This window comes from Macaca nemestrina, chromosome 5 (genome assembly GCF_043159975.1).
Source record: "Macaca nemestrina isolate mMacNem1 chromosome 5, mMacNem.hap1, whole genome shotgun sequence".
NCBI lineage: Eukaryota > Metazoa > Chordata > Mammalia > Primates > Cercopithecidae > Macaca > Macaca nemestrina.
This window is the reverse complement of record NC_092129.1, coordinates 151557319-151582641: the sequence shown is the minus strand read 5'-3', so window position 1 is coordinate 151582641 and position 25323 is coordinate 151557319. Positions and strand designations below refer to the sequence as shown.

Genomic DNA, 25323 nt, shown 5'->3' with positions numbered 1-25323 from the left:
ATGTATCTGTCTAGTTGCCAAACTTTCCCTTGGTGTATATTTCTAGTGTTTTTCCATTGTGGCCAGAGAAGATATTTGATATGATTTCAGTTTTTGAAAATTTGTTGAGACTTGTTTTGTGGCTTAACATAGGCTCTCTCCTGGAAAATGTTCCACATGTTCATGAAAAGAGTGTATATTCTGTAGTGTTAAATAAAGTGCTCTGTAAATATCTGTTATCTTTGTTTGGTCTAAAGTTCAGTTTAAATCCAATGTTTCTTTCTTGATTTTCTGTGTAGATGATCAGTCTCATGCTGAGGCTGGGATGTTGAAGTCTCCTCTCTGATTGTATTGCAGTCTATCTCTCTTGTTACATGTAGTAATTTTACAGGATGCTCTTTGTTAGAAAAGGAAATGATTTCGGGGCTGCATTTCATTAAAAAAAACCTTACAGAGGACTTCCATACCCTCACTATCTGCCAAAATAATTTCTTCTCAACTCCTATATCACTGCCAGACTCTGAGCCAGAAAGAGGTGACACAGAGGCTGGGACTGTGCAGAATGTATTTTAGTAGAAGTGGTTGAATGGGAGTAGTGATGTCCAGTTTCCAGGTGCAGCAGTGACATCTGTCCTGGCCTCAGGGTCCAGTGTCCAGCACCAGGGTGTCAGAGGTGTGAGCAGTGGCGTCTGTGCTCAGCAGCAGGGGCAGTTGTTCCTAGGAGGGATCTGATCCAGGGTGGGCTGTGGATTCTGTTCCTGGATGTGTAGTTTCCATGCTGGTTCTGTGGCCTTCCCTGTAAGGTCAGCCAAGAGAAAGGATGAGAAGGAAACCCAAGGTCAGACGAGGAAGTTTGTTAACCTGCCGGCTGCTCCACCACAGACAGAGGAGGCAGCACCAAGCTTACAGAATGAGGGGTTTATATTGAGGAGGGGAGTGTGAGGGAGGTCTTTGGTATGGCCACCTCCTGGGGTTGTTTGCTGGTTAATTTTGCCATATATCACTTTGTGACATTTATTACGTTTATTACAGGAGGGTTTAGGTACAGTTTATTTATGCTTCGCACGACCTCCCCCTGTGCAGTCTGGATGGTTTGTATTTAGGGTTTGCTTATTGCAGGAAAGTGTGATAAGTGAAGTCTGCTGGCTTCACCGCTGCACCTAGTATAAGGGCTTAGAAATGTAAAGAGCCTTGGGGGAAGGATTAGAGTCACAGAGCATTAGGGGGAGGGGTGGGCAGCTCAGAGAGGTTTTAGGGCAGGGTCCGCAGTACCAAGAAGCTTTTTGGGGCAGTTTGTCCCTAACATTCCCCACAATAAAATTAGCCCCCAATACCACGTATACTACTTCATGTGTAAATTAGAGAACTGGTTTCCATAGTTTGCTCCAAGAAGTGAGTGGGAAATGAGTCTGTGGACGAGTGTCAGAGAGCGGCATTCAGGGATGTTCTTTGTGCGAGAGCCACATCCTGAATTGTGTACCTGGCCTCTACCCCATGGTGGAGAGAACAACAGGGAATATCACATCTCATAACTGATGGTACACATCCTCCCTTTTCTTTTGCAAGAAAAATCCTCTTTTAAACAAGGTTTGAAAACCCACCCCACCCATCCACCCTGGCCACTCTCTGATCTCTGGTCTCAGTGGTTCCCAATGTGGCTGAGCAACAGGATTGCTGGCGGGGGCTTAGAAAATACACAGGCCATTTCCCAGAATGTCTGTCTCAGAGTATTACGCACAAGACCAAGGAATCACTTATATAACAAGGGTTATAGGTGAGACTGATGCTCAGGCATGTGGTGTTATGCCCAGACCGTTTATTCCCCGAAGAAGACCACCAGAGTCCAGAGTCAAAGCTAAGCAGCAAGGATCTTTATTACACGTTCGAACCTGGAGCTCTCACTTGCTCGTGAAACGAGACGGGCAGGAGAGCTCCCCCACTGAGCTCCGAACAATGTTATATAGTCTAAGGAAAGTAGGCATAGAATCATTATACAAATTAGAGGTATGATTGGCTGGAGTTTGAACAAAGCGATTTGGCAAACTATGATTGGTTCCCGCCATTTCTGATATTTCAGTACAACCCTTGAGGCGGAAGAGCAGTTTTACACAAAGGCAGTTAATTATATTGCGTCAGGTTGCACAACCAGTTTATGGCTATCTTGCTTAAACACACCTTGTGACCTGGCTATCTTACTTAAACATTCCTTGTGACCTGGCCTCAGAAAGAAAAACATGTACTTACAGAACTTACGAAACCTCTGGTACGTGCAGAGATTAGAAAGCAGAACAAAGAGTTTAGCAACATCGGGGGGGAAAGGGAGGGTACGCATTTTTGTATCTTTGTGTCCTTTCAGTGGGATCCTGGTGTTCTTGATCTGGAGACCAGCAACATGAGCTCCAGCCTTGTCATAAATCAAGAATCTCTTGCTCGACTCCAGACTTCCTGGATCTCAGCACCACGTCCAGGTGATCCCTGTGGACATGAGCATTCCTTATCTAAGTGTTCTCTAGACTTGGGGTCAGAACTGTGCAGTCTGCTCTGGATGTAGTCTGCTCCGATCCCTTAGAACTGGAGGTCCAGGATTCAGTCCATGACCTCAGTCTTTTCCACAGTCAACCACTCCCTTGGTGCTTCATCCATGCTTGAGATTTTAAGTATCGTTTATATGGTGTGACCTACTAAATCTATTTCTCCAGCCCAATCTATTTCTCCTTTCCCCTAAAGTCTGGAGTTGTCTGTCCAAATTCCACCCCTGCTCCCCCACCTGCATTCCTAGTAGACATCTCCACTGAGTGCCTGTGATGCCCCCTCCTCAGTATGCTCCTGCCAGAGTCTCCCCATCTCCACTGACAGCAGCTCCATCCTTCCTTCTACTCACTCATTTTACAACTATGGGTGTCCTTGATTCATCTTTCTCACACCACGGATACAATCCATTGGCAAATGCTGTGAGTTCATCTTCAAATGCATCCAGGATACCTTCATGTCCCACTATTTCCCCTGCTCACACCCCAGTCAAGGTCACCTACATCTCCAGCCTGGAATACTCTACTCGCTTCCTACTGTTTTCCCTTCAGCCTCCCTTGTCCCTCGCCTCTCAATTCCGTTCTCAGAACAGCATTCAGAGATCCTTTTAAAAGAGAAGTCATATCATGTCCCGCTTCTGCTCAAAACTGTCATCTACCTCTCCATCTCACTCAGAGCAGAGGTCAGATGCTTCCCCACTCCCTGCTGGCCCACCTGCTCTGACCACACCTCTGACCTCATCACAGTTTCTCTCTGTCCGGCCCTCCTGGCCTCCTTGCTCTTCTGGGAACACAGACACCTTCCTGCCCCAGTACATTAGAACCGGAGGATCCTCTGCCTGGAAAGAACTTCCGCAGACATCCTCGTGGACAACTCATGTCCCTCAACTCTTTCCTCAAAGGTCACCTTTGCAACAAGGCACACAAAGACCACCCAGCACAACAGCCACCTTCCCTGTCCCCACTGTCCACACCCTGGATCACATGCCTCACAGCACTTACCACCTTCTAGCACTTTCTTTCCTTGCTCTGGTTATCGGGTATCCATCGTCTGCATCTTCCCACTGGAACACATGCTCCACAAGGTCAGAGATTTTTCTCATTTTACTTCAGTGATGTTCCCCAGATGCAGAACCACTCTGTCCTATGTCTGACAGAAAACAAAGGTCAGTTGAATGAATGATCACTGTAGAGCACCTCCCTATTCTAAAGGCAATAGCTTTATTATTAACATAGCCTCAGGCCAAATGCTGTTTTGTGGCAGCTATGGCACAAGGTCCCCTCACACTGACACTGAGGCTGCCTGTGCTTTTCTCAGCGGTGCTGCTTGTGTGTCCTCCCTCCCCCATCCCTCCTCCCACACGAACCCCCTCTCCCCACCTGCACACTGCAGCACACAATCAGGTTTCTCTCTTCAGGAAAGAACAGTCCTTGATGATGGGTCCAATTTCACAAACAAATATAAATCTAAATTAGATTATGCTTTAGATTCATGAGTTGATATTGGAGCCAGCACCAAGATCACTGGAACGAGGGCAGGGAGAGAGGGCAGGAGATCAGAGCAGAAGGGGAGCCCTAGTAGGAGGGCGGGAGCTGAATGGGTCTGAAAACTTGTCTCAGAATGCACAGAGACTCCTGTGTGCAGGAGTCACCCTGGGCGATGTGTGAGGCTCTGTGGTCACAGCTCTCCTGGACAAGTTTCCACTGAAGGGACAAGAACAATGGAACAGTGAAGGTCACCCAGCTGAGGACTGACCACATAAAGCCCCTGATGGACTGAACAGCAACTGGACACAGGCCCCATCCACACTTGGCTCCTCACAGCCTTCTCCACCCCCACATGCAACAAACTCAGCACAACTAACACACGGATTCTGGAAGGTTCTCAGGTCTTTATTTCCTCTCTCAAATTCTAGGAATTGACTTATTTAATTAACCCATCAACCTCTCATGGAAAATATTTGAGAAAACAAATTTCTATTCAGATTCTCATTTTCAGTAGGGAAGTAAGAGGTTGCAGCTCTGTGTACCATGAAGTTGAGACAGAGGTGGAGACATCCAGCCCCAACTCTCTGGAACAGGAAGGGTAACTGGGGAGGGAACACAGGTCAGTGTGGGAACAGGGGTCACGGTGGACACGGGGGTGGGCTGTCTCTCCACCTCCTCACATTATGCTAATAGAGATGCAGACACATTCAGATGCCTTTGCCAGATGCTCTTGAAGTCACAAAGGAAAGGCCTGAAGAAATCTTGCATCTCAGTCTCACACAAGGCAGCTGTCTCAGGCTACAGAAAACAATAGTCATAAACAAATCCAAGTCAGTCATGTTAAGTGATGACACTCTGAACAGTGCCCCGCACACTCGAAACATCCCAATCAAAGAAGCCCCACAACCCAGTCCTTTCCCCTTTGCCCCACGCCTACCCACTTCAGACCCCAAGAATCTCACCTTTACAATCCCTGAGAGACACATCAGAGCCCTGGTCACTGTCGCTGGCTGGGGTAGAACAAAAACAGCATCTGGTCAGAGCCCGCAGGAGACATGGGACAGGAGGAATTATGGGGTGGGTGAGCTCTTCCACACTCCCACCCCCACCACTTACACGCAGCCTGAGAGTAGCTCCCTCCTTTTCCACCTGTGGGAAGAAAATGTTCTGTGAGGGGACAAGGAGGAGGCAGGGACACGAGACCTTAGAGGAAGGAACCTCCTAGTCTTGTACCCGAGAGAAGTTTTTGGAACTGTGACTACAGACCCAGGGCAGAATCAGGAAACACCAGGAAAGCAAGGGTGGGTGCTGGACCAACCGCCCTCCTAAGGTCTGTCCTTAGCAGGGACCTTCCCCTGACTCATGAATGCTGGAATCTGGACCCCAACACCACAACCATCAAGGTGATACATTGTCCTTCACTGTCACATGTGCTTCACAAAAGAGTAAGTGCCGGCACACAGGACCCAGGCTGGGATGGCCCATGTGTGGATGCTGCTTCCCAATAATTGTGGGGAAAAGAAAGAAAGATCAGCCTGTTACTGTGTCTATACAGAAAGAAGTAGACATAAGAGACTCCATTTTGTTCTGTATTTGAGATGCTGTTAATCTGTGACCCTACCCCCAACCTTGTCCTTGCAAGAGACATGTGCTGTGGTGACTCAAGGTTTAAAGGATTTTGGGCTGTGCAGGGTGTGCTTTGTTAAAGAAGCGCCTGAAGGCAGCTTGCTGGTTAAAAGTCATCACCATTCTCTTAATCTCAAGTACCCAGGGACACATACACTACCAAAGGTCACAGGGACCTCTGCCTAGGAAAGCTAGGTATTGTCCAAGGTTTCTTCCCATGTGATGGTCTGAAATATGGCCTCGTGGGAAGGGAAAGACCTGATCGTCCCCCAGCCTGACACCCGTGAAGGGTCTGTGCTGAGGAGGACTAGTACAAGAGGAAAGAAGGCCTTTTGGTGGTTGTTGGCAGTTGAGATAGAGAAAAACATCTGTCTCCTGCCCGTCCCTGGGCAATGGAACATCTGGGTATAAAACCCCATCATATGTTCTGTTTACCAAGAAAGGAGAAAACCGCCTTAGGGCGAAAGGCGGGATTTGCTAGCGCAATGCTGCTCTTTATGCACTAAAAAGGTTTATGGAGATGTTTACATATGCATATCAAGGCACAGCACTTTTCCTTAAACTTATTCATGTCACAGAGAACTTTATTCATATGTCTTACTGCTTATTTTCTCCCTACAATGATCCTATTATCCTGCCACTTCCTTTTCTTTAAGATGGCAAAGATAATTATCAATAAATACCAAGGGAACTCAGAGACCCGTGCCGATGTGGGTCCTCTGTATGCTGAGCGCCGGTCCCCTGGGCCCACTTTTTCTTTCTCTATACTTTGTCTCTGTGTCTCATTTCTTTTCTCAAGTCTCTCCTTCCACCTAACGAGAAACGCCCACAGGTGTGGAGGGGCAGGCCACCCCTTCACTAATGAGGCGGGGCACACTTCTACCTGGGGCTTGAAACCCCCAGTGGGACGAGAAAACCCAGACTCCACCCCTCACCCCTTCCCTACCTGAGCTCTTCCTCCTCCACAACACAGCAGTGACCACAGCTCCAGTGACCAAAAAGGCTAGGACAGCCAGGCCAGCAACGAAGCCCAAGATGGGGATGGTGGACTGGGAAGATGGCTCTGGGAAAGGAGGAGAAGGTGAGGGGTCCTGACCCTGCTGAAGGGCTCCAGAAGGGCTCCTACTTTCCCTGAGGAGAGACGTGATCCTTCATCCCACTCCTTACCCCATCTCAGGGTAAGGGGCTCCAGCAGCCCCTTGTGCTGCACATGGCACGTGTATCTCTGCTCCTCTCCAGAAGACACCACCACAGCTGCCCACTTCTGGAAGGTTCCATCCCCTGCGGGCCTGGTCTCCACAAGCTCGGTGTCCTGAGTTTGGTCCTCCCCATCCCGCTGCCAGGTCAGTGTGATCTCCGCAGGGTAGAAGCCCAGGGCCCAGCACCTCAGGGTGGCCTCATGGTCAGATATGGGGTGGTGGGTCACGTGTGTCTTTGGGGGATCTGATGGGAAGAGTCAGAAAATTCAGGGGCTTTGCATCTCTCATGGGACACTCCAGCAGCACGAATGTGACCATCCTGAGAATGAACAGGACACCTGGGGTGGGGGAGGGAGCCCAGAACCCAGACACCAGCCCGGACACAGGCATCTGGGATAACCTCCTATTCCTTGGAGAGTTCTAGTCTCTGAGGGAGGAAAAGGGACTTCTGGTCCTGACCCGAGTGGAGGCCGAGGACTCAGAAAAGCTGGAATCAGACCTTCAAACACATTGAGTGTGAGGCAGAGAACAAGGCCTGAGAGGAAAAAGTCACAAAGCCCAAGGCTGCTGCAGGAGTCAAAGGGGACCCCTGATCTGTATTCCAGGGACTGTCTTCCCCTCCATGTCCTCAGAGACGTCATCCCTTAATTGTCCTAGAGAGTAGAGGGGGCCCTCAGAGGAAATCAGGAAAACTCATGCCATTCTCCATTCAAGGGAGGGCGACATTCTAGCGCTGATTCCATTTTCCTCCCCTCCTCATGGGAAGCCATCCCGGGAGATTTATAGGAGACGGGGAAGTCTCCCCACAGCCCCTGCAGGGTACCCGCGCGCTGCAGCGTCTCCTTCCCGTTCTCCAGGTGTCTGCGGAGCCACTCCAGGCACTCGCCCTCCAGGTAGACGCTCCACTCCTCCGCCTCACCGCACGCCTCCCACTTGCGCTGGGTGTTCTGAGCCGCCGTGTCCGCCGCGGTCCAGGAGCGCAGGTCCTCGTTCAGGGCAATGTAATCCTTGCCATCGTAGGCGTGCTGGTTATATCCGCGGAGGAGGCGCCCGTCGGGCCCCAGGTCGCAGCCAAACACCCTCTGGATGGTGTGAGACCCTGGCCCCGCCCCCGCGGTCAGCCCCGCCCGCCGAGCCACGCCCCTCCCCGCCCAACCCGCTGGGACTTTGGCCTCGACTGAAAATAAAACCGCCTAAACGCGCCTGGGGCTCTCTCCGGTTAAAGGTCTGGGCGGGTCCCGCGGCCTCGGGGCGGATCTCGGACCCAGGGACTCGGGGCGACCCGGGTCGTCCGTGGGGATGGGGAGGGGCCGTGACCTGCGCCCCGGGCCGGGGCCACTCACCGGCCTCGCTCTGGTTGTAGTAGCGGAGCAGGGTCTGCAGGTTCTCTCGGTGAGTCTGTGCGTGGCCCTCGGCGTTCCGCGTCTCCCGGTCCCAATACTCCGGCCCCTCCTGCTCCACCCACGGCGCCCGCGGCTCCATCCTCGGACTCGCGGCGTCGCTGTCGAACCGCAGGAACTGCGTGTCGTCCACGTAGCCCACGGAGATGAAGCGGGGCTCCCCGCGGCCGGGCCGGGACACGGAGGTGCTGAAATACCTCAAGGAGTGCGAGCCTGGGGGCGAGGAGAGGCTGAGACCCGCCCGACCCTCCTCCCCGCGCGGCTCCCCGGGTCCTGCGCCCCCACCTGCGGTCCCCTCGCTCCTCCCCGCAGAGGCCATTTCCCTCCAGACCCCGCACTCACCGGCCCAGGTCTCGGTCAGGGCCAGGGGCCCCGAGAGCAGCAGGAGGACGGTTCCGGGCATCATGACCCGCACCCTGTGCGTCTGAGGAGACTCTGAGCCCGGGTGGGTGCGTGGAGACTTTAGAACTGGAACCGGGGCGACGTTGATTGCCTTCCCTAGAAACCCGACCCCCAATGGGAGTGGGAACTGGGGACTCGTCGTGAGTATCCTGGAAGAAGGACCCGACACAGACTGGGAGAAGTGAAACTCAGGGGAGTGGGGAATCACCAACCCAGCGCCTCCCCAATGCAGAGGAGGCTCTGGGAGCCTGAGACCCTGACAGCCACGCCCGGGACCTGCGACTTCGTCCTGATCCCTCTCCTACACCAAGCCTCTTTGTCCCCCTGTCTGCCCAAGTCCTGGACAAGTATCTGTCTGTGGAAACCAGGGAGGACCCCGAGACTGCACCCAGCCCCTTTCCCTTCACTACTCGTTCTGAAATCCCCGACCCTGAACTGGACTCCCTGCCTGCCATTCCTTACCTCTCCCCTTGGACCTTTGTACAGGAAAACTCACCACAGGGAACTTCATGCCAGAGAGTGAGCTCGCCCTGGGAATGGAGGTGTAGAGACAGGGGTTTTCTCTCTAAACCTGGTGAAGTTTTGTCTGAAGGCACCACACAGAGATTCTCATAGAGACCAGTTTCCTTTTTGTTTATTAATACAGTAGGTAGCACAATGTTGGTAATCCCTGAATGATTAGAATTCCAATCTGTAAGAGACCTGTGTCAAAACAGCATTACAATTAAACTTTCAAAGCTCCTAACTTTTACTTTCCCAGACTATGGATCTGTTACTCTGGTTTGTTGCATTTAAAATTATCTTCATTCCCTAGCCCGAGTTTCCCTGCATGAGTCCAGAACATCTCCTGAATACAAAGAAGGTTTGCTAGTGTCCATTTTAACCCGGAGCCTTGTAGTCATCACCTCAAAGTCGCGAGTGCTCCATGCAGACCCAATGCTCTTCACGGACGCTCAAGCACTGCCTATTTTCGTGAACTCTGCACATCTAAGCAGTGTGCATATTTTATCTGGACACTTGGTATTTTTGTAACTCTTTTTTTTTGTTTGTTTTAATCGTAAGGAATCAATTAGGTTTTTGGCAGTCCCACAAAATGTATTAAATACCGAATGCAAAGAACCCCCTGCTAGGCTCTTCCCCAGCTTTAAAATTCTTTCCCCTGCTCCTTTTCCTCACCTCCTGCTTCTCCAGCCCTTCTCTCTGCCCCCTCATCCCTCACACCCTCCTCTCCCCTTAGTCCCCGCCACCCTGTCACTCCTGAATTGTGGCACTAACACTGCCCCTCACTTGTAGAGGACTACGTGCTCGCAAACGAGGCATTCCTGGTAAGTCCTGCTCTTGCAAAGGAAGCAGGGCATTCCCGATAAGTCCTGCTCTTGCAAAGGAAGCAGGACGTTCCTTCCCTGCAAACAGGGAGGACAAAGGAGCTAGCTGCAAACTGCAGACCCTGGGGGCTTGTTTATGTGTAAACATCTTGAAAATCCAGAAAATCAGGGGAAGGTCAGAAAAACAAAAATGTGTCTTGTGACTTGGCAACATTCCACAAACGACTGTATAAAATAAAGCAGAACATGCCATTCAGGGCGGCCGCCATGTTTGTCTTGTCTTGTGTTGTCTTGTGTGTTCATTCCTTTGTTTAGGAAACATGCAGACCCCAACACTCACCTCCTGCCCATGTCTGTTCTCCCCACAGTGCTCAGCAGTCCTGCTAATGTGAGCAAAGTCCTGTCATTTCTTCACTTACTATGGCTGGATTTTGGTCTACAATTTGCTATATGTTTTCAATTGGTCTCATCTCTTTGTTTCTGCTCCTCCTCTACTACTTTTTTATGTGTCAAATAAACATTTTGTAGTTTATGATTTTAATTCTCCTAGTGGCTTTTGGCTATATTTCTTTACACTAATTTTTTACTGTTGTAAGAATGGAAACCCAATTCCTTGGCTTTTCACAGTGAAGTTCAGGTTATATTAAACGACACCCAACACCCGGCAAAATAGAGGACACTTGTAACAGTGTAGCTTCGTTTAACCTAACATTATGCTATTATGGTTTTATATATTACATCAATCTATATTATAAACTCAATGATACAGTGTAATACTTTTTGTTTTAGACAAGCAGCCACATGTCTTCAGGAAATTAAGAAAATGAGTGTGAATGTGACATGTGTATGTGCATCATTCCTGTTGTTAATTGTTCCTTTCTGTGTATCTGGGTCACCATCTAGTATCATTTCCCTTCAGCCTGAAGAACTTCCTTTAAAATTACATATGGTACAGGACTCCTAGGAAATGAATTTTATGGCTTTGATGATCTAAAAATGTCTTTATTTTTGCCTCCCCTCTCCTTCCCCCTCCTTTTTTTTTTTTTTTTTTTTTTTGCTTATTAGGGCATTTACATGTAATAAAATTCACCAGTTTTAGCTGCGGTTTTTGGTGAATATTGGTAATTATAGTCGTGTAACTACCACACTGCCCAGTAGAGAAACACCGAATGCAGAGAACCCCCTGCTAGGCTCCTCCACTGCTTTGGAGTCCTTTCCCCTGCTCCTTCTCCTCACCTCCTGCTTCCCCAGCCCTTCTCTCTGCCCTCATCCCTCACACCTTCCTCTCCCCTTAGTTCCCACCACCCAGTTACTCCTGAACTGTGGCACTGTAGAGAACAGGTTCTTTTCCCTAGAAACTTTCTTTGTGCCCCTTTCTATTTAATCCTTGCCTCCCACCCTGACCCCTTCCCTTCACTCAACCACCGCTCTGTTTTCTGTCACTGCAATACTGAAATTTCTAGAATTTAATGGACATGCAATCGTATGGTATGTAGTCTTTCGTTTGGTCTCTCACTTAGCATAATGATGTTTGAGATGATGCCATTCACTCATTTTTGTTGCTGAGCAGCTGCTGAGTATTGCTGGAATCCCAGTTTATTCACTGGTTTCTCTATTCTCTAGTTGATTGACATGTGGATTACTCCAGCTAGGGTTTGTTATTAATGAAGCCACTAGAAATAACTGCTTACAAGTGTGGTCTTACATTTTTACTTCTTTTCAATAAATACATATTTGTGGAATTGCTGGGTCATGTGGTAATGGATGGGTAACTGTATAAGAAATTGCCATACCACTTTACAAATTGGCTGCCACATTTTTTGCATTCCTACCAACAATATCAGACATTCCTATTTTTTCCATATTCTTGATGGTATTTAGACTTATCATATGTCTTTTTAGCTTTACCTATTCTAGGTGATGTGTGATGGTTTCTCATTGTGGTTTAACTTGCATTTCTTTGATGATTAGTATTGTTTACTATCTTTTCATGTTCATCTGAGTAACTTATTAAATATATTTTGTGAACTATTTTGCAAATTCAATGATTAATTCCAGAGACTTTTTCAGAATCTCCTAGCGTTTTCTACATATGCAATGAAGCTGGTGACAAAGAAAGACTTTTGTTTCTTCCTTTCTTATCTATTGATCATTTTCTTTTAAAATTATTTTTATTTGGTAGAGATGAGATCTCACTATCAGGCTGGTCTCAAACTCCTGAACTCAAGTGATATTCCCACCTCAGCCTCCCAAAATGCAGGGATTATAGGCATGAGCCACCATACCCCGTCCTTCTATTGGTCTCTTAGTTAATTTTCTTGCAATGTTGCACTGGTTAGAGTGCCTCTTAGGTGTTTAAACAAGAACAATGAGCTCACATGTTTGTTTACAAGGAACTTAAATTTACAAGGAAAAAAACAGCCCCATAAAAAATTGGCAAAGGATATGAACAGACACTTCTCAGCAGAAGAAACAAACGAAAAAAAAATCAATATCAATGATCATTAGAGAAAAGCAAATCAAAACCACAATATACTATCTCCTGCCAGTCAGAATGGCAATTATTAAAAAGTGAAGAAACAACAGATGCTGGCGAGACTGTGGAGAAAAAGGAATGCTTTTCCACTGTTGGCGGGGATGTAAAATAGTTCAACTATTGTGGAGGATGGTGTGACCATTCCTCAAAGATCTAGAACCACAAATACTATTTGACCCAGCAACCCCATTACTGGGTATACACCCAAAGGAATATGAATCATTCTACTATAAAGACACATGCACATGTCTGTTTATTGAAGCACTACTTTCAATAGCAAAGACATGGAACCAACCCACATGCCCATAAATGATAGCCTGGGTAAAGAAAATGTGGTAGATATACACCATGGAATACTACACAGCCATAAAAAGGAATGAGTTCATGTCCTTTGCAGAAACATGGATGAAGCTGGAAGTCATCTTCCTCTGCAAACTAACATGGGCACAGAAAAACAAACACCGCATGTTCTCACTCCTAAGTGGGAGTTGAACAATGAGAACACGTGGACACAAGGAGGGAAACAACACACACCAGGGCCTGTTGGGGAGTTGGGGGCAAGTGGAGGGAACTTACAGGACGGGTGAATAGGTGCAGCAAACCACCATGGCAGACTATATGTATGTAACAAACCTGCACGTTCTGCACATGTATCCTGGAACTTAAAGTAAAATAAATTAAAGTTAAAAAGAAAGAGCATGTCTTACATGTACACATATGTTCATTGCAGCACTATTCACAATAGCAAAGACCTGGAATCAACCTAAATGCCCATCAATGGTAGACTGGATAAAGAAAATGTGGCACATATACACCATAGAATACTATACAGCCATAAAAAAGAATGAGATTATGTCCTTTGCAGGAATATGGATGGATTTGGAGGCCATTATTCTTAGCAAACTAACGCAGGAACAGAAAACTATATACCACATGTTCTCACTTATAAATGGGAGCTAAATGATGAGAATACATGGTCACGTAAAGGAAACAACACACACTGGGGTCCACTTGAGGGTGGAGGGTGGGAGGAGGGAGAGGATCAGGAAAAATAGCTAATGGGTACTAAGGCTTAATACTTGGGTGGGTACTAATGGGTATAGAAATAATCTGTACAACAAAACCCATGACACAAGTTTACCTATATAACAAACCTGTACATGTGCCTCTTAGCTAAAAATAAAAGTTAAAACAAACAAACAAAGTGCATGTCTGGAAAGAGCATATGGTTGGGTTCCGTGTTTTCTTAAACCAAGTCACACAATCTCTACCCTTCATTAGAGTGGTGATTCATACAGGTTTTTGTCATTATTGATATGACAAGTTTTAGGTCTACCATGTTATTTTCCCAGTTATGGTTTCTCTGTTCCTCTTGTCCTGACCAATGACTTCTTATTAGAAACCATAGAAACGAAAGAAAATAGAATAACATCTTTAAAGTGCTGGAAGACAAAAAGGTCAACTACGAATTCTATATCCAGCATAGATGTCCTTCAAGGATAGGCAAATAAAGAGATATTTCAGGTAAAAGAAAATTAAGAGAATTTCTCACCAGCAGATCTGTACAATAACAACTGGTAAAGAAAATTCTTCAGACTAGAGGCAAATGACACCAGGTGGAAAATGAGATTATCAGAAAAGATGAAGATGATCAAAAATGATAAATACTGAGCAAAAGGCTATCTTGCTCCCCTCATTTATTCTTACTTTATATACATAGAACTGTTTAAAGAAAAAGTTTTTTATCGTGGGACTTACAACCTATATAGATATATTCCATATAATATATATACCATAAAAGATGGACATTTTATAGATGATAAATGGTTGCAGTATTTCTATATTTACGGGTACTAGTACATTATTAACTGAAAGTAGACTGCGAAATGTTAAGAATGAGTTAAGTTCTGAAGGAAATTGCGACAATAAAAACCATTCAAAAGATCAACAAATCTTGGAGATGGTTTTTTGAAAACAAATCCCAGCCAGTCTTGAGTCTCATCATCCTACGATTTCAGAACTATTGTGAATACAAAAGTAATCAAAGAACAGTCCTGCCCAGAAAGAGAAGTTATCCCTAAATATGGTAGCCCTGGGTCAGTTGGCCCTTCCTGCTGGACCTCTCTCACATGGGCACTTTCTGCAGTGACTTTGTTGTCCTGCTATTCCACTCTACCCAGTGTCCTGACCCAAGAGACAAGGGGCCTCTGCTGCTGTGTCCACACTTGGAGAATGAAACCTTGATGGCATCAGTACATTACAAGCCGGGCATGACAGCTCACCCCTGTAATCCCAGCAGTTCAGGATGCTAAGGCCAGAGGATTGCTTGAGATCAGGAGTTGGAGACCAGCTTGGACAACATAGTGAGACCCTTGTCTCTAAAAAAGAATAAAAATAAGTAAACTTAGCTGGGCATAGTGGTGGGCACTCATATTCCCAGGTATTGGGGAGGCTGAGGTGGGAAGATCCCTTGAGCTCATGAAAGCAAAGCTCCAGTGAAGCTATGATCGCACCACTGGACTCCAGCCTAGGCCACAGGGTGAGAACTTGACATAAAAAATACATTGTAAACCTTTGCTCACTATGGGTTATTTTATTTAATATTTTTTCAACGTATGTTTTGATTTTATTTTGCTGACAGCACAATAAACCAGGACATGCTGAAACTAGAAATCACATCCACTTTCCAGTGTTAAAAAGTTCAGTCCAGGGAGGCAAGAAGGAGACAGTTCTCATTAGTGTGGAGGATTTGGGGAGATCGAGATGGGCTGGGCAGGAAGGTTTTTTTCTTTGTTTTGTTTTGTTTTGTTTTGTTTTATGCACGAGTGTAACTTTTTATTAAGATAAAATTGTTTTTATTAAATAAATACATGAAAATGGTTAAGTAAGATCAAATGATTCCAAAATCTTACAATGAAAACAACAGTCTTGCCAGTTGTTCTTTCCAGAGACAAGCACTTTGCATTCTCTTAGTCTTTCTTTCTGGTAGTTACCTTCATGGGTTTTTCCAAATTATTTTTTTTTAGTTTTTCAAGTGGGTGCATATATTAATACATGTAATTTTAAAAAGCTTCTTCAGTCTATAATGCATCCTAACAGTCCCCTGCCCCATCCCTCCTAATCCTCCAGAGTAATGACTTTTAACTCTCTTAGCAAAAAAAAAATAGCAACTCTATTTTTCTCCTCACATAACTACTCAGTCATTTCTTGATTATTTTATACATTCTATAGTGATTTCTTGATATGACAGATGAGGATTTAGCTCTTACACCATCACTATCTTCACTTTCCCTCTCATATTGTCCCAAAGTAGTTACCAGATTTAGGGGCTAAGCAGTCACCACATCATTATGACTAAGTACATATTGCTCACTGTTGAGAAAAACAGAGTATTATGCTCTTCCTATCCTGTACTACTTTCTGCCCTAGAATTAATGATTGCCTAACCACCCTTCTCCCCTTGCTTTTTTACTTTTGCTTTATCTACAATGGACTTACTTCCAAATGCCCCAAATTTGGCAATAACTTATTATTATTTCTAAGTGAAGGGACCTCACTATGGTGGCCAGCCTGGTCTGGAACTCTTGGGCTCAAACCATCCTCTTGCTTAGACTGCTGAGTAGCTGGAACTACAGACATGGGTCATTCCACCCAGCTAACCTATTAATATTTTCACTGTTTCTTTTTAAAGCCAGTTCCATAACTGGAATATTTCCTGTGTTAGATCCTATTTGCTGGATCCATGTCTTTCTCTGGTTTGTCTACTCCTGCATTTTGCTGGAGTATTTTCTCCAATAGCTTCCCAAGAAAGGGCACATGAAAGTAACCCCTGAGTCTTTGCTTGTCTAAAAATGTATTATTTTACCTTCACCCTTGATTATTTGGCTGAATATAGATTTATCCATTGAAAATAGCTTTCTTTATAGAATTCTGAAGTCATGCTTCCATTGTTTCCAGCTTTCTTTTTGAGACAGGGTCTCTTCTGTCACCCAGGCTGGAGTGCAGTGGCGCAATCACAACTCACTGCAGCCGTGACCGCGCGGGGTCAGTTCATCCACCTCAGTCCCTGAGCAGATGGGACTACAGGTGGGCGCCACAGGGCCCAGCCAATTTTTGTATTTTTTGGAGAGATGGGGCTTCACCATGTTGCCCAAGCTGGTCTCAAGGGATCTGTATGTCTCTGCCTCCCAAAATGCTGAGCCAATGTGTTACAGGCGTGAGTCACTGAGCCTGGCCAGTTTTTCTTCTATTCTTTCTCCACATCCTTCATTTCTCAGAGGCATCTCAAACTCAGTGGGCCCAAAACCAAAGTCAAACTCCATCAGAATATCCTGCTACTTCCAACCTTAAAATATATCTTAAATCACAGTTTCTTACTACATGCAACGCTTTGGTTCAAGCTACCATCATCCCCCACTTGAACTTAGAATTGGTTTTCCTGCTTCTGTATTTTTTTAAATCATAAAATATTTCAAATAAACCATGTGTGGCTTTATACATTTAACTACATAAAAAGAATGAAGATCTGCCGGGTGCGATGGCTCATGCCTGTAATTCCAGTACTTTGGGAGGCTGAGGCGGGCGGATCACTTGAGGTCAGGAGTTTGAGACCAGTCTGACCAACATGATGAAACCCCATCTCCACCAAAAACACAAAATTAGCCAGGCGTGGTGGTGTGCGCCTGTAGTCCCAGCTATTCGGGAGCCTGAGGCAGAATTGCTTGAACCCAGAAAGGCGGAGGTTGCAGTGAGCCGAGGTCACGCCATTGCACTCCGTCTGGGCAACAAGAGCAAAATTCTGTCTAAAAATAAATAAATAAAAAGTATGAAGAGCTTACATACTTAAACAAGGAATTGCTTTAAGTGTTTGGCATTCACTGTTCTTGTGCATGCCAGCAGCTTCTTACTGCAAACACCTGGGACTTGCTATAGAGCAGCTGAAGTACGTTCCACCCACACACAGGACAGGGAGCTGACAACCAAGGAGTGGAGGATCAATACTCCAGCTTTCTCCCCTCCGTTTCCCTGCATCTCAGCAGTATGGAGCTTGATACCAATGAGAACCTGCTCACTGACTTTAAACTGCTTTTCTTGCCTTCTCAGTTCCATTTCTCCATACCTCAATTGATGCTTTCTGGTAAGACCTAGCAAATAAACTGCTTTCACTGAAATTTCAGTCTTGGAATCTGCTTTGGCTTCCCCAGTCTAAGATAGAAATATATTCATTTTCCCATCACTGGACTTCCAGGTTGTTTTCAATTTTTCACTGTTACAAACAAGGCTGCAACATTTGTCTACAAACCTCTAGATATACACGTAGGAAGATTTTGGTATTTCCCACTAGTGAAACTGCTCAGTCCAAGGGTACGTGCATCTTCATCTTTAATAAATACTACCGACATTTGAAAAGTCAGACAATGTCAAGGACTGGCCAAAGTGCCACATGTGATGGGTGTGGAATGGCAGCTCACTGTAGCAGGTGCGGGGACTCAGTCGGGGTCTTGGAGAGGCACTTAGTTATAGCAAGAACGTTTCATAAATGGTATCTGATATAGTCAAGATTAGTGGGGAACAAAAACACATTGCTTAGAAATAATTATCCATAGATCTAAAGTCAACAAATTCTTTTTTTCTAATGTGAAAATACTTTTTTCAGAGGGAGGAGGAACAACTTAAAATAAACCAGAACACACCTTCATATTAATCATTCAAAAGATCAGTGACGTCAGGAAGTTTTAAAAATAATAATAATAATAAAACATATAGACCACGAGCTAGACTAACAAAGAAGAGAGAAAATTCAAATAAACACAATCAGAAACAATAAGAACATTACCACTGACCCCACAGAAATACAAGTAACCACCAGAAAATATTATGAACACCTCTATGCACGTAAACTCAAAAATCTAGAAGACAAGGATCAATTCCTGGACACATACACCACCCCCAAGATTGAACCAGGAAGAAATTGAATCCCTGAATAAATAATGAGTTCTGAACTTGAGGCAGTAATAAGCAGCCTACAAACCACCAAAAAACCCCAGGACCAGATGATTGACAGGTGAGTCCTATTAGATGTACAAAGAAGAGATGGTACCATTCTTACTGAAACTATTCCCAAAAAATGAGGAGGAGAAAGTCCTCCCTAACTCCTTCTATTAGGGCAGCATCATCCCGATACCAAAATGTGGCAGAGATACAACAACAACAGAAAAGAAAACTTCAGGCCAATATTCTTGATGAACACTGACACAAAAATCTTCAACACAACGCTGGCAAACCTAATCCAGCAGCACATCAGAAAGCTTATCCACCACAATCAAGTAGGCTTCATCCCCAGGATGCAAGGTTGGTTCAACATATGCAAACCAATAAATGGATTCATCACATAAACAGAACTAAAGGCAAAAACTACGTGATTATCTCAGTAGATGCAGAAAAAGCTTTTGAGAAAATTCAACATCTATTCATGTTAAAAAAAAAAAAAACACCTCTTGAATCACGAGGTCAGGAGTTCAAGACCATCCTGGCCAACATGGTGAAACCCAGTCTCTACTAAAAAAAAATACAAAAAAAAAAGCTGCATGTGATGGTGTGATGGCGGGTGCCTGTAATCCCAGCTACTCAGGAAGATGAGGCAGGAGAATTGCTTGAACTGGGGAGACAGAGGTTGAAGTGAGCCAAGAGCGCACCACTGCACTCCAGCCCAGGTGACATAATGACACTCCGTATAAAAAAAAAAATACTCAATAAACTAGGTGTTGAAGGAACATACCTCAAAATAGTAAAAGCCATCTATGGCAACCCCACAGCCAACATCATACTGAATGGGCAAAAGCTAGAAGCATTCCCCTTGAAAACTGATACAAAACAAGGATGACTTCTCTCACTACTCCTATTCAACATAGTATTGGAAGTTCTGGACAGGACAATCAGGCAAGTGAAATAAATAAATGGTATTCAAATAGGAAGAGAGGAATTCAAACTATTCCCGTTTGCAGATGACATGACTTGATATCTGGAAAAAAACCATAGTCTCAGCCCAAAAGCTTCTTAAGCTGATAAACAACTTCAGCAAAGTCTCAGGATACTAAATCAAAGTGCAAAATTTACTAGCATTTCTACACACCAACAACAGGTAAGCTGAGAGCCAGATCAAGAATGAACTCCCATTCACAACTGCCACAAAAAGAATAAAATACGTAGGAATACACCTAACTTGGGAAGTAAAAGATCTCTACAAGGGAAACTACAATCCACTGTTCAAAGAAATCAGAGATGATGCAAACAAATGGAAAATTTTCCTATGCTTATGGATAGGAAAAATCAATATCGTGGAAATGGCCATACTGCCGAAAACAATGTATAGATTCCGCTGAGACCAGCTCTGTTGGGGAGACCCTAACCCAGTGGTGCTAGAGGAATTAAAGACACACACACAGAGAAAGATAGAGGTGTGAAGTGGGAAATCAGGAGTCTCACAGCCTTCAGAGTTGAAAGTCCCAAACGGAGATTTACCCACAGATTTATTAACAGCAAGCCAGTCATTAGCATTGTTTCTATAGACATTAAATTAACTAAAAGTATCCCTTATGGGAAACGAAGGGATGGGCTGAATTAAAGGAATAGGTTGAGCTAGTTAACTGCAGCAGGAACATGCTCTTAAGGCACTCGTTCATGCTATTATTTGTGGCTTAAGAATGCCTTTAAGTGGGTTTCCACCTGGGCAGGCCAGGTATTCCTTGCCCTCATTCCGGTAATCCCATAACCTTCCAGCGTGGGCTTTACGGCCAACATGAACATGTCACAGTGCTGCAGAGATTTTGTTTATGGCCAGTTTTGGGGGCAGTTTATGGCCGGATTCTGGGGGATTTGCTCCCAACAGATTCAATGATATTACTATCAAACTATCATTGACATTCTTCACAGAACTAGAAAAAATAATTTAAAAATTCACATGGAACAGAAAAAAAGCCCGAATAGCCAAGGCAATCCTAGACAAAAGGAACAAACTTGGAGGTTTTATGGTACCAGATTTCAACTATACTTCAGGTCTATAGTAACCAAAACAGCATGGTACTGGTACAAAAACAGTCACATAAACCAATGGAACAGAATAGAGAATCCAGAAATAAGATCACATGCCTACAACTGTTTGACAAACCTGACAAAAACATGAAATGGGGAAAGAATTCCCTATTTATAAATAGTGCTGGGATAACTGACTAGCCATATGCAGAAGGTTTAAACTGAACCCCTTCCTTATACCATATACAGAAATCACCTCAACATGGATTAGACTTAAATGTAAAACCCAAAGCTATAAAAACCCTGGAAGACAACCTAGGCAGTACCACTCAGGACATAGGCATGGGCAATGATTTTATGACAAAGATGCCAAAAGCAAGTGCACCAAAGCAAAAATTGACAAACAGGATCTAATTAAACCAAAGAGCTTCTGCACAGCAAAAGAAATTATCAACAGAGTAAACAGCCTACAGAATGAGGGAAAATTTTTTGCAAACTGTGAATCCAACAAAGATCTAACATCTAGCATCTATAAGGAACTTTAACAAATTCACAAGAAAAAACAAACTAACTCCATCAAAAAGAGGGCAAACAGTATGAACAGACACTTCTGAAAAGAAGACATACATGCAGCTGACAAACATCTGAAAAAAAGCTCAACATCACTCATCATTAGAGAAATGCAAATCAAAACCACAATGAGATACCATTTCACACCAGGCAGAATGGTGATTATTAAAAAGTCAAAAAATAACAGATGCTGGCAAGGTTGTGGAGAAAAAGGAACACTTACACACTGTTGGTGAGATTGTAAATTAGATCAGCCATTGTGCAGTGATTTCTCAAAGGCCTTAAGGCAGAAATACCATTATACCCAAAAGAAAATAAATCATTCTATTGTAAAGACATAGGCACATATGTTCATTGCAGCAACATTCACAATAGAAAAGATACGGAATCAACTTAAATGTCCATCAATGATAGACTGGATAAAGGCAATGTGATAGATACATACCATGTAATACTATGCAGCCAGTAAAAGGAACAAGATCATGTCCTTTGCAGGGACATGGATGGAGCTGGAAGCCATTATCCTTAGCAAACTAATGCAGGAACAGAAAACCAAATACTGCATGTTCTCACTTCTAAGTGGAAGCTAAATGATGAGAACACATAGAAACTCAGAGGGGAACAGCACACACAGGGTTCTTTCAGAAGATGGAAAGTAGGAGGAGGGAGAGGATCAGGAAAAATAACCAATGGGTACTAGGCTTAAAACCTGGGTGATTAAATAATCTGTGCAACAAACTCCAAGAACACAAGTTCACCTATAAAACAGCCTACACTTGTACCATTGAACTGAAAATAAAAGTTAAAAAAAAAAAAGAGCTGATCTGCGGATTCTGCCCATGGCTGAGTAGGTCTATTTCAATTATGCAAACCAGCGCTGAAGAAATAATCACAGTGTGGTCAGGGGCCCACTGGACCCGCTGAACAGTTCACGGATGTTAGGGCTTCAGGTTTTCTATTCTTAATCTAGTCTTGCTAGGTTATATGTTTCCAGGAATTTATCCATATCCTCCAGGTTTTCCAGTTTGTCAGTACACAATTGTTCATAAAAGTCTCTGATGATCTTTTTGTATTTTTGCGGTATCAGTTGTAATATTTCTCTTTTCTTTTGAGTCTTCTCTCTCTGTTTCTTGGTTTGTCCAGCTAGTAGTTTATCACTTTTGTTTGTCTTTTTGAAGAACAAACTTTTCACTTTGTTGATAATTTACATGGTTTCTAAAAGTCTTTATTTAGTTGTGCTCTGGTCTTTATTACTTTTTCTGCTAATTTTGGATGTGCTTTGTTGCTTTTCTAGTTCCTTGAGGTTCATTGTTATATTGTTAATTTGTAATGTTTCTACTTTTCTTAAGTAGGTATTTATTGCTATAAACTTCCCTTTTAGCCCTGTTTAGCTGTATCACACAACGTTGGTATGTTGTGTTTCCATTTTCATTTGTTGCAAGAAACTTTCTGATTTCCATCTGAATTTCTCTGTTGACTCAATGATTATTCAGGAGCATGTTGTTTAATTTCCATATATTTGTCTAGTTGCCAAACTTTCCCTTGGTGTACATTTCCAGTATTTTTCCATTGTGGCCAGAGAAGATATTTGATATGATTTCAATTTTTGATTATTTGTTGAGACTTGTTTTGTGGCTTAACATAGGCTCTCTCCTGGAAAATGTTCCACGTGTTCATGAAAAGAGCGTACATTCTGTAGTGTTAAATAAAGTGCTCTGTAAATATCTGTTATCTTTATTTGGTCTAAAGTTCAGTTTAAATCCAATGTTTCTTTCTTGATTTTCTGTGTAGATGATCAGTCTCATGCTGAGGTTGGGATGTTGAAGTCTCCTCTCTAATTGTATTGCAGTCTATCTCTCTTGTTAGATGTAGTAATTTTACAGGATGCTCTTTGTTAGAAAAGGAAATGATTTCGGGGCTGCATTTCATTTAAAAAAACCTTACTGAGGACTTCCATACCCTCACTATCTGCCGAAATAATTTCTTCTCAACTCCTATATCACTGCCAGACTCTGAGCCAGAAAGAGGTGACACAGAGGCTGGGACTGTGCAGAAAGTATTTTAGTAGAAGTGGTTGAATGGGAGTAGTGATGTCCAGTTTCCAGGTGCAGCAGTGACGTCTCTCCTGGCCTCAGGGTCCAGTGTCCAGCACCAGGTGTCAGAGGTGTGAGCAGTGGCATCTGTGCTCAGCAGCAGGGGCAGTTGTTCCCAGGAGGGACCTGATCCAGGGTGGGCTGTGGATTCTGTTCCTGGATGTGTAGTTTCCACGCTGGTTCTGTAGCCTTCCCTGTAAGGTCAGCCAAAAGAAAGGATGAGAAGGAAACCCAAGGTCAGGCGCGGAAGTTTGTTAACCTGCCGGCTGCTCCACCACAGACAGAGGAGGCAGCACCAAGCTTACAGAATGAGGGGTTTATATTGAGGAGGGGAGTGTGAGGGAGGTCTTTGGGAGGGTTTAGGCACGGTTTGTTTATGCTTCGCTCGACCTCCCCCTGTGCAGTCTGGATGGTTTGTAATTGGGGTTTGCTTATTGCAGGAAAGTGTGATAAGTGAAGTCTGCTGGCTTCACCGCTGCACCTAGATAAGGGCTTAGAAATGTAAAGAGGCTTAGGGGAAGGAGAAGAGTCGCAGAGCATTAGGGGGATGGGTGGGCAGCTCAGAGAGGTTTTGGGGCAGTGTCTGCAGTACCAAGAAGCTTTTTGGGGCAGTTTGTCCCTGACATTCCCCACAATAAAATTAGCCCCCAATACCACGTATACTACTTCATGTGTAAATTAAAGAACTGGTTTCCATAGTTTGCTCCAAGAAGTGAGTGGGAAATGAGTCTGTGGACGAGTGTCAGAGAGCGGCATTCAGGGATGTTCTTTGTGCGAGAGCCACATCCTGAATTGTGTACCTGGCCTCTACCCCATGGTGGAGAGAACAACAGGGAATGTCACATCTCATAACTGATGGTACACATCCTCCCTTTTCTTTCGCAAGAAAAATCCTCTTTTAAACAAGGTTTGAAAACCCACCCCACCCACCTACCCTGGGCACTCTCTGATCTCTGATCTCAGTGGTTCCCAATCTGGCTGAGCAACAGGATTGCTGGTGGGGCTTAGAAAATACGCAGGCCATTTCCCAGAATGTCTGTCTCAGAGTATTACGCACAAGACCAAGGAATCACTTATATAACAAGTGCTACAGGTGAGACTGATGCTCAGGCATGTGGGATCCTGGTGTTCTTGATCTGGAGACCAGCAGCATGAGCTCCAGCCTTGTCATAAATCAAGAATCTCTTGCTCGACTCCAGACTTCCTGGATCTCAGCACCATGTCCAGGTGATCCCCATGGACATGGGCGTTCCTTGTCTAGTGTCCTATAGACATGGGGTCAGAACTGTGCAGTCTGCTCTGGGTGTGGTCTGATCACATCCCTTAGAACTGGAGGTCCAGGGTTCAGTCCTTGCCCTCATTCTTTTCCACAGTCAATCACTCCCTTGGTGCCCTCATTCATGCTTGAGGTTTTTTGTATCGTTTATATGATGTGACCTCCTAAATCTATTTCTCCTGCCCAGTCTATTTCTCCTTTCCCTAAACTCTGGAGTTGTCTGCCCAAATTCCACCCCAGCTCCCCCACCTGCATTCCTAGTAGACATCTCCTCTACTGAGTGCCTGTGATGCCCCCTCCTCAGCATGCTCCTGCCAGAGTCTCCCCATCTCCACTGACAGCAGCTCCATCCTTCTACTCACTCATTTTATAACGATGGGTGTCCTTGATTTGTCTTTCAAATACCACAGATACAATCCATTGTCAAATGCTGTAACTCCATCTTCAAATGCATCCAGAATCCCCTCACATCCCACTATTTCCCCTGCTCACACCCCAGTCAAGGTCACCGACATCTCCAGCCTGGAATACTCTACTCGCTTCCTACTGTTTTCCCTTCTGCCTCCCTCATCCCTCACCTCTCAATTCTGTTCTCAACACAGCAGTCAGAGATCCTTTTAAAAGAGAAGTCATATCATGTCCCGCTTCTGCTCAAAACTGTCCTCTACCTTTCCATCTCACTCAGAGCAGAGGTCAGATGCTTCCCCACTCCCTCCTGGCCCACCTGCTCTGACCACACCTCTGACCTCATCCCAGTTTCTCTCTGTCCAGCCCTCCTGGCCTCCTTGCTCTTCTGGGAACACAGACACCTTCCTGCCCCAGTACATTTGAACCAGAGGATCCTCTGCCTGGAAAGAACTTCCGCAGACA

At 44.8% G+C, this 25323-nt stretch overlaps 2 protein-coding genes and 1 pseudogene across 14 annotated transcripts in view; 1 reads left to right on the top strand and 2 right to left on the bottom strand.

Annotated features, from left to right (window-relative positions):
• Positions 1-421: 421 nt before the first annotated feature.
• On the bottom strand, positions 422-8912 carry LOC105497649 (class I histocompatibility antigen, Gogo-B*0101 alpha chain-like). Of its 11 annotated transcripts, none has more exons than XM_071097302.1 (9): positions 8164-8539; positions 7644-7919; positions 6789-7064; positions 6568-6684; positions 5112-5144; positions 4958-5005; positions 4676-4793; positions 3510-3657; positions 422-775 (listed from the first exon to the last, which is right to left on the bottom strand). In XM_071097302.1, the coding sequence occupies exons 1-7, from the start codon at positions 8537-8539 to the stop codon at positions 4789-4791; spliced, it is 1131 nt and encodes a 376-aa protein (XP_070953403.1). In that variant the 3' UTR covers positions 422-775; positions 3510-3657; positions 4676-4788. The 11 variants fall into 11 exon arrangements, with proteins under 11 accessions (XP_070953403.1, XP_070953408.1, XP_070953409.1 ...); XM_071097307.1 differs by lacking the exons at positions 422-775; positions 4676-4793 and adding exons at positions 789-2454; positions 8563-8912 and having other exon boundaries at positions 8164-8433; XM_071097308.1 differs by lacking the exons at positions 422-775; positions 4676-4793; positions 5112-5144 and adding exons at positions 789-2454; positions 8563-8912 and having other exon boundaries at positions 8164-8433.
• An 8935-nt stretch (positions 8913-17847) lies between these two features.
• Mane-B (HLA class I histocompatibility antigen, B-45 alpha chain-like) overlaps positions 17848-25323 on the bottom strand; it is a 39695-nt gene continuing 32219 nt past the window's right edge. For all 3 annotated transcript variants that reach the window (XM_071097312.1, XM_071097314.1, XM_071097313.1), the window contains one exon: positions 17848-23371. The gene's annotated coding sequence lies outside the window, so the exon portion shown is untranslated. The remainder of the gene's footprint in view (positions 23372-25323) is intronic.
• LOC139363237 (uncharacterized) lies at positions 18672-25284 on the top strand (annotated as a pseudogene).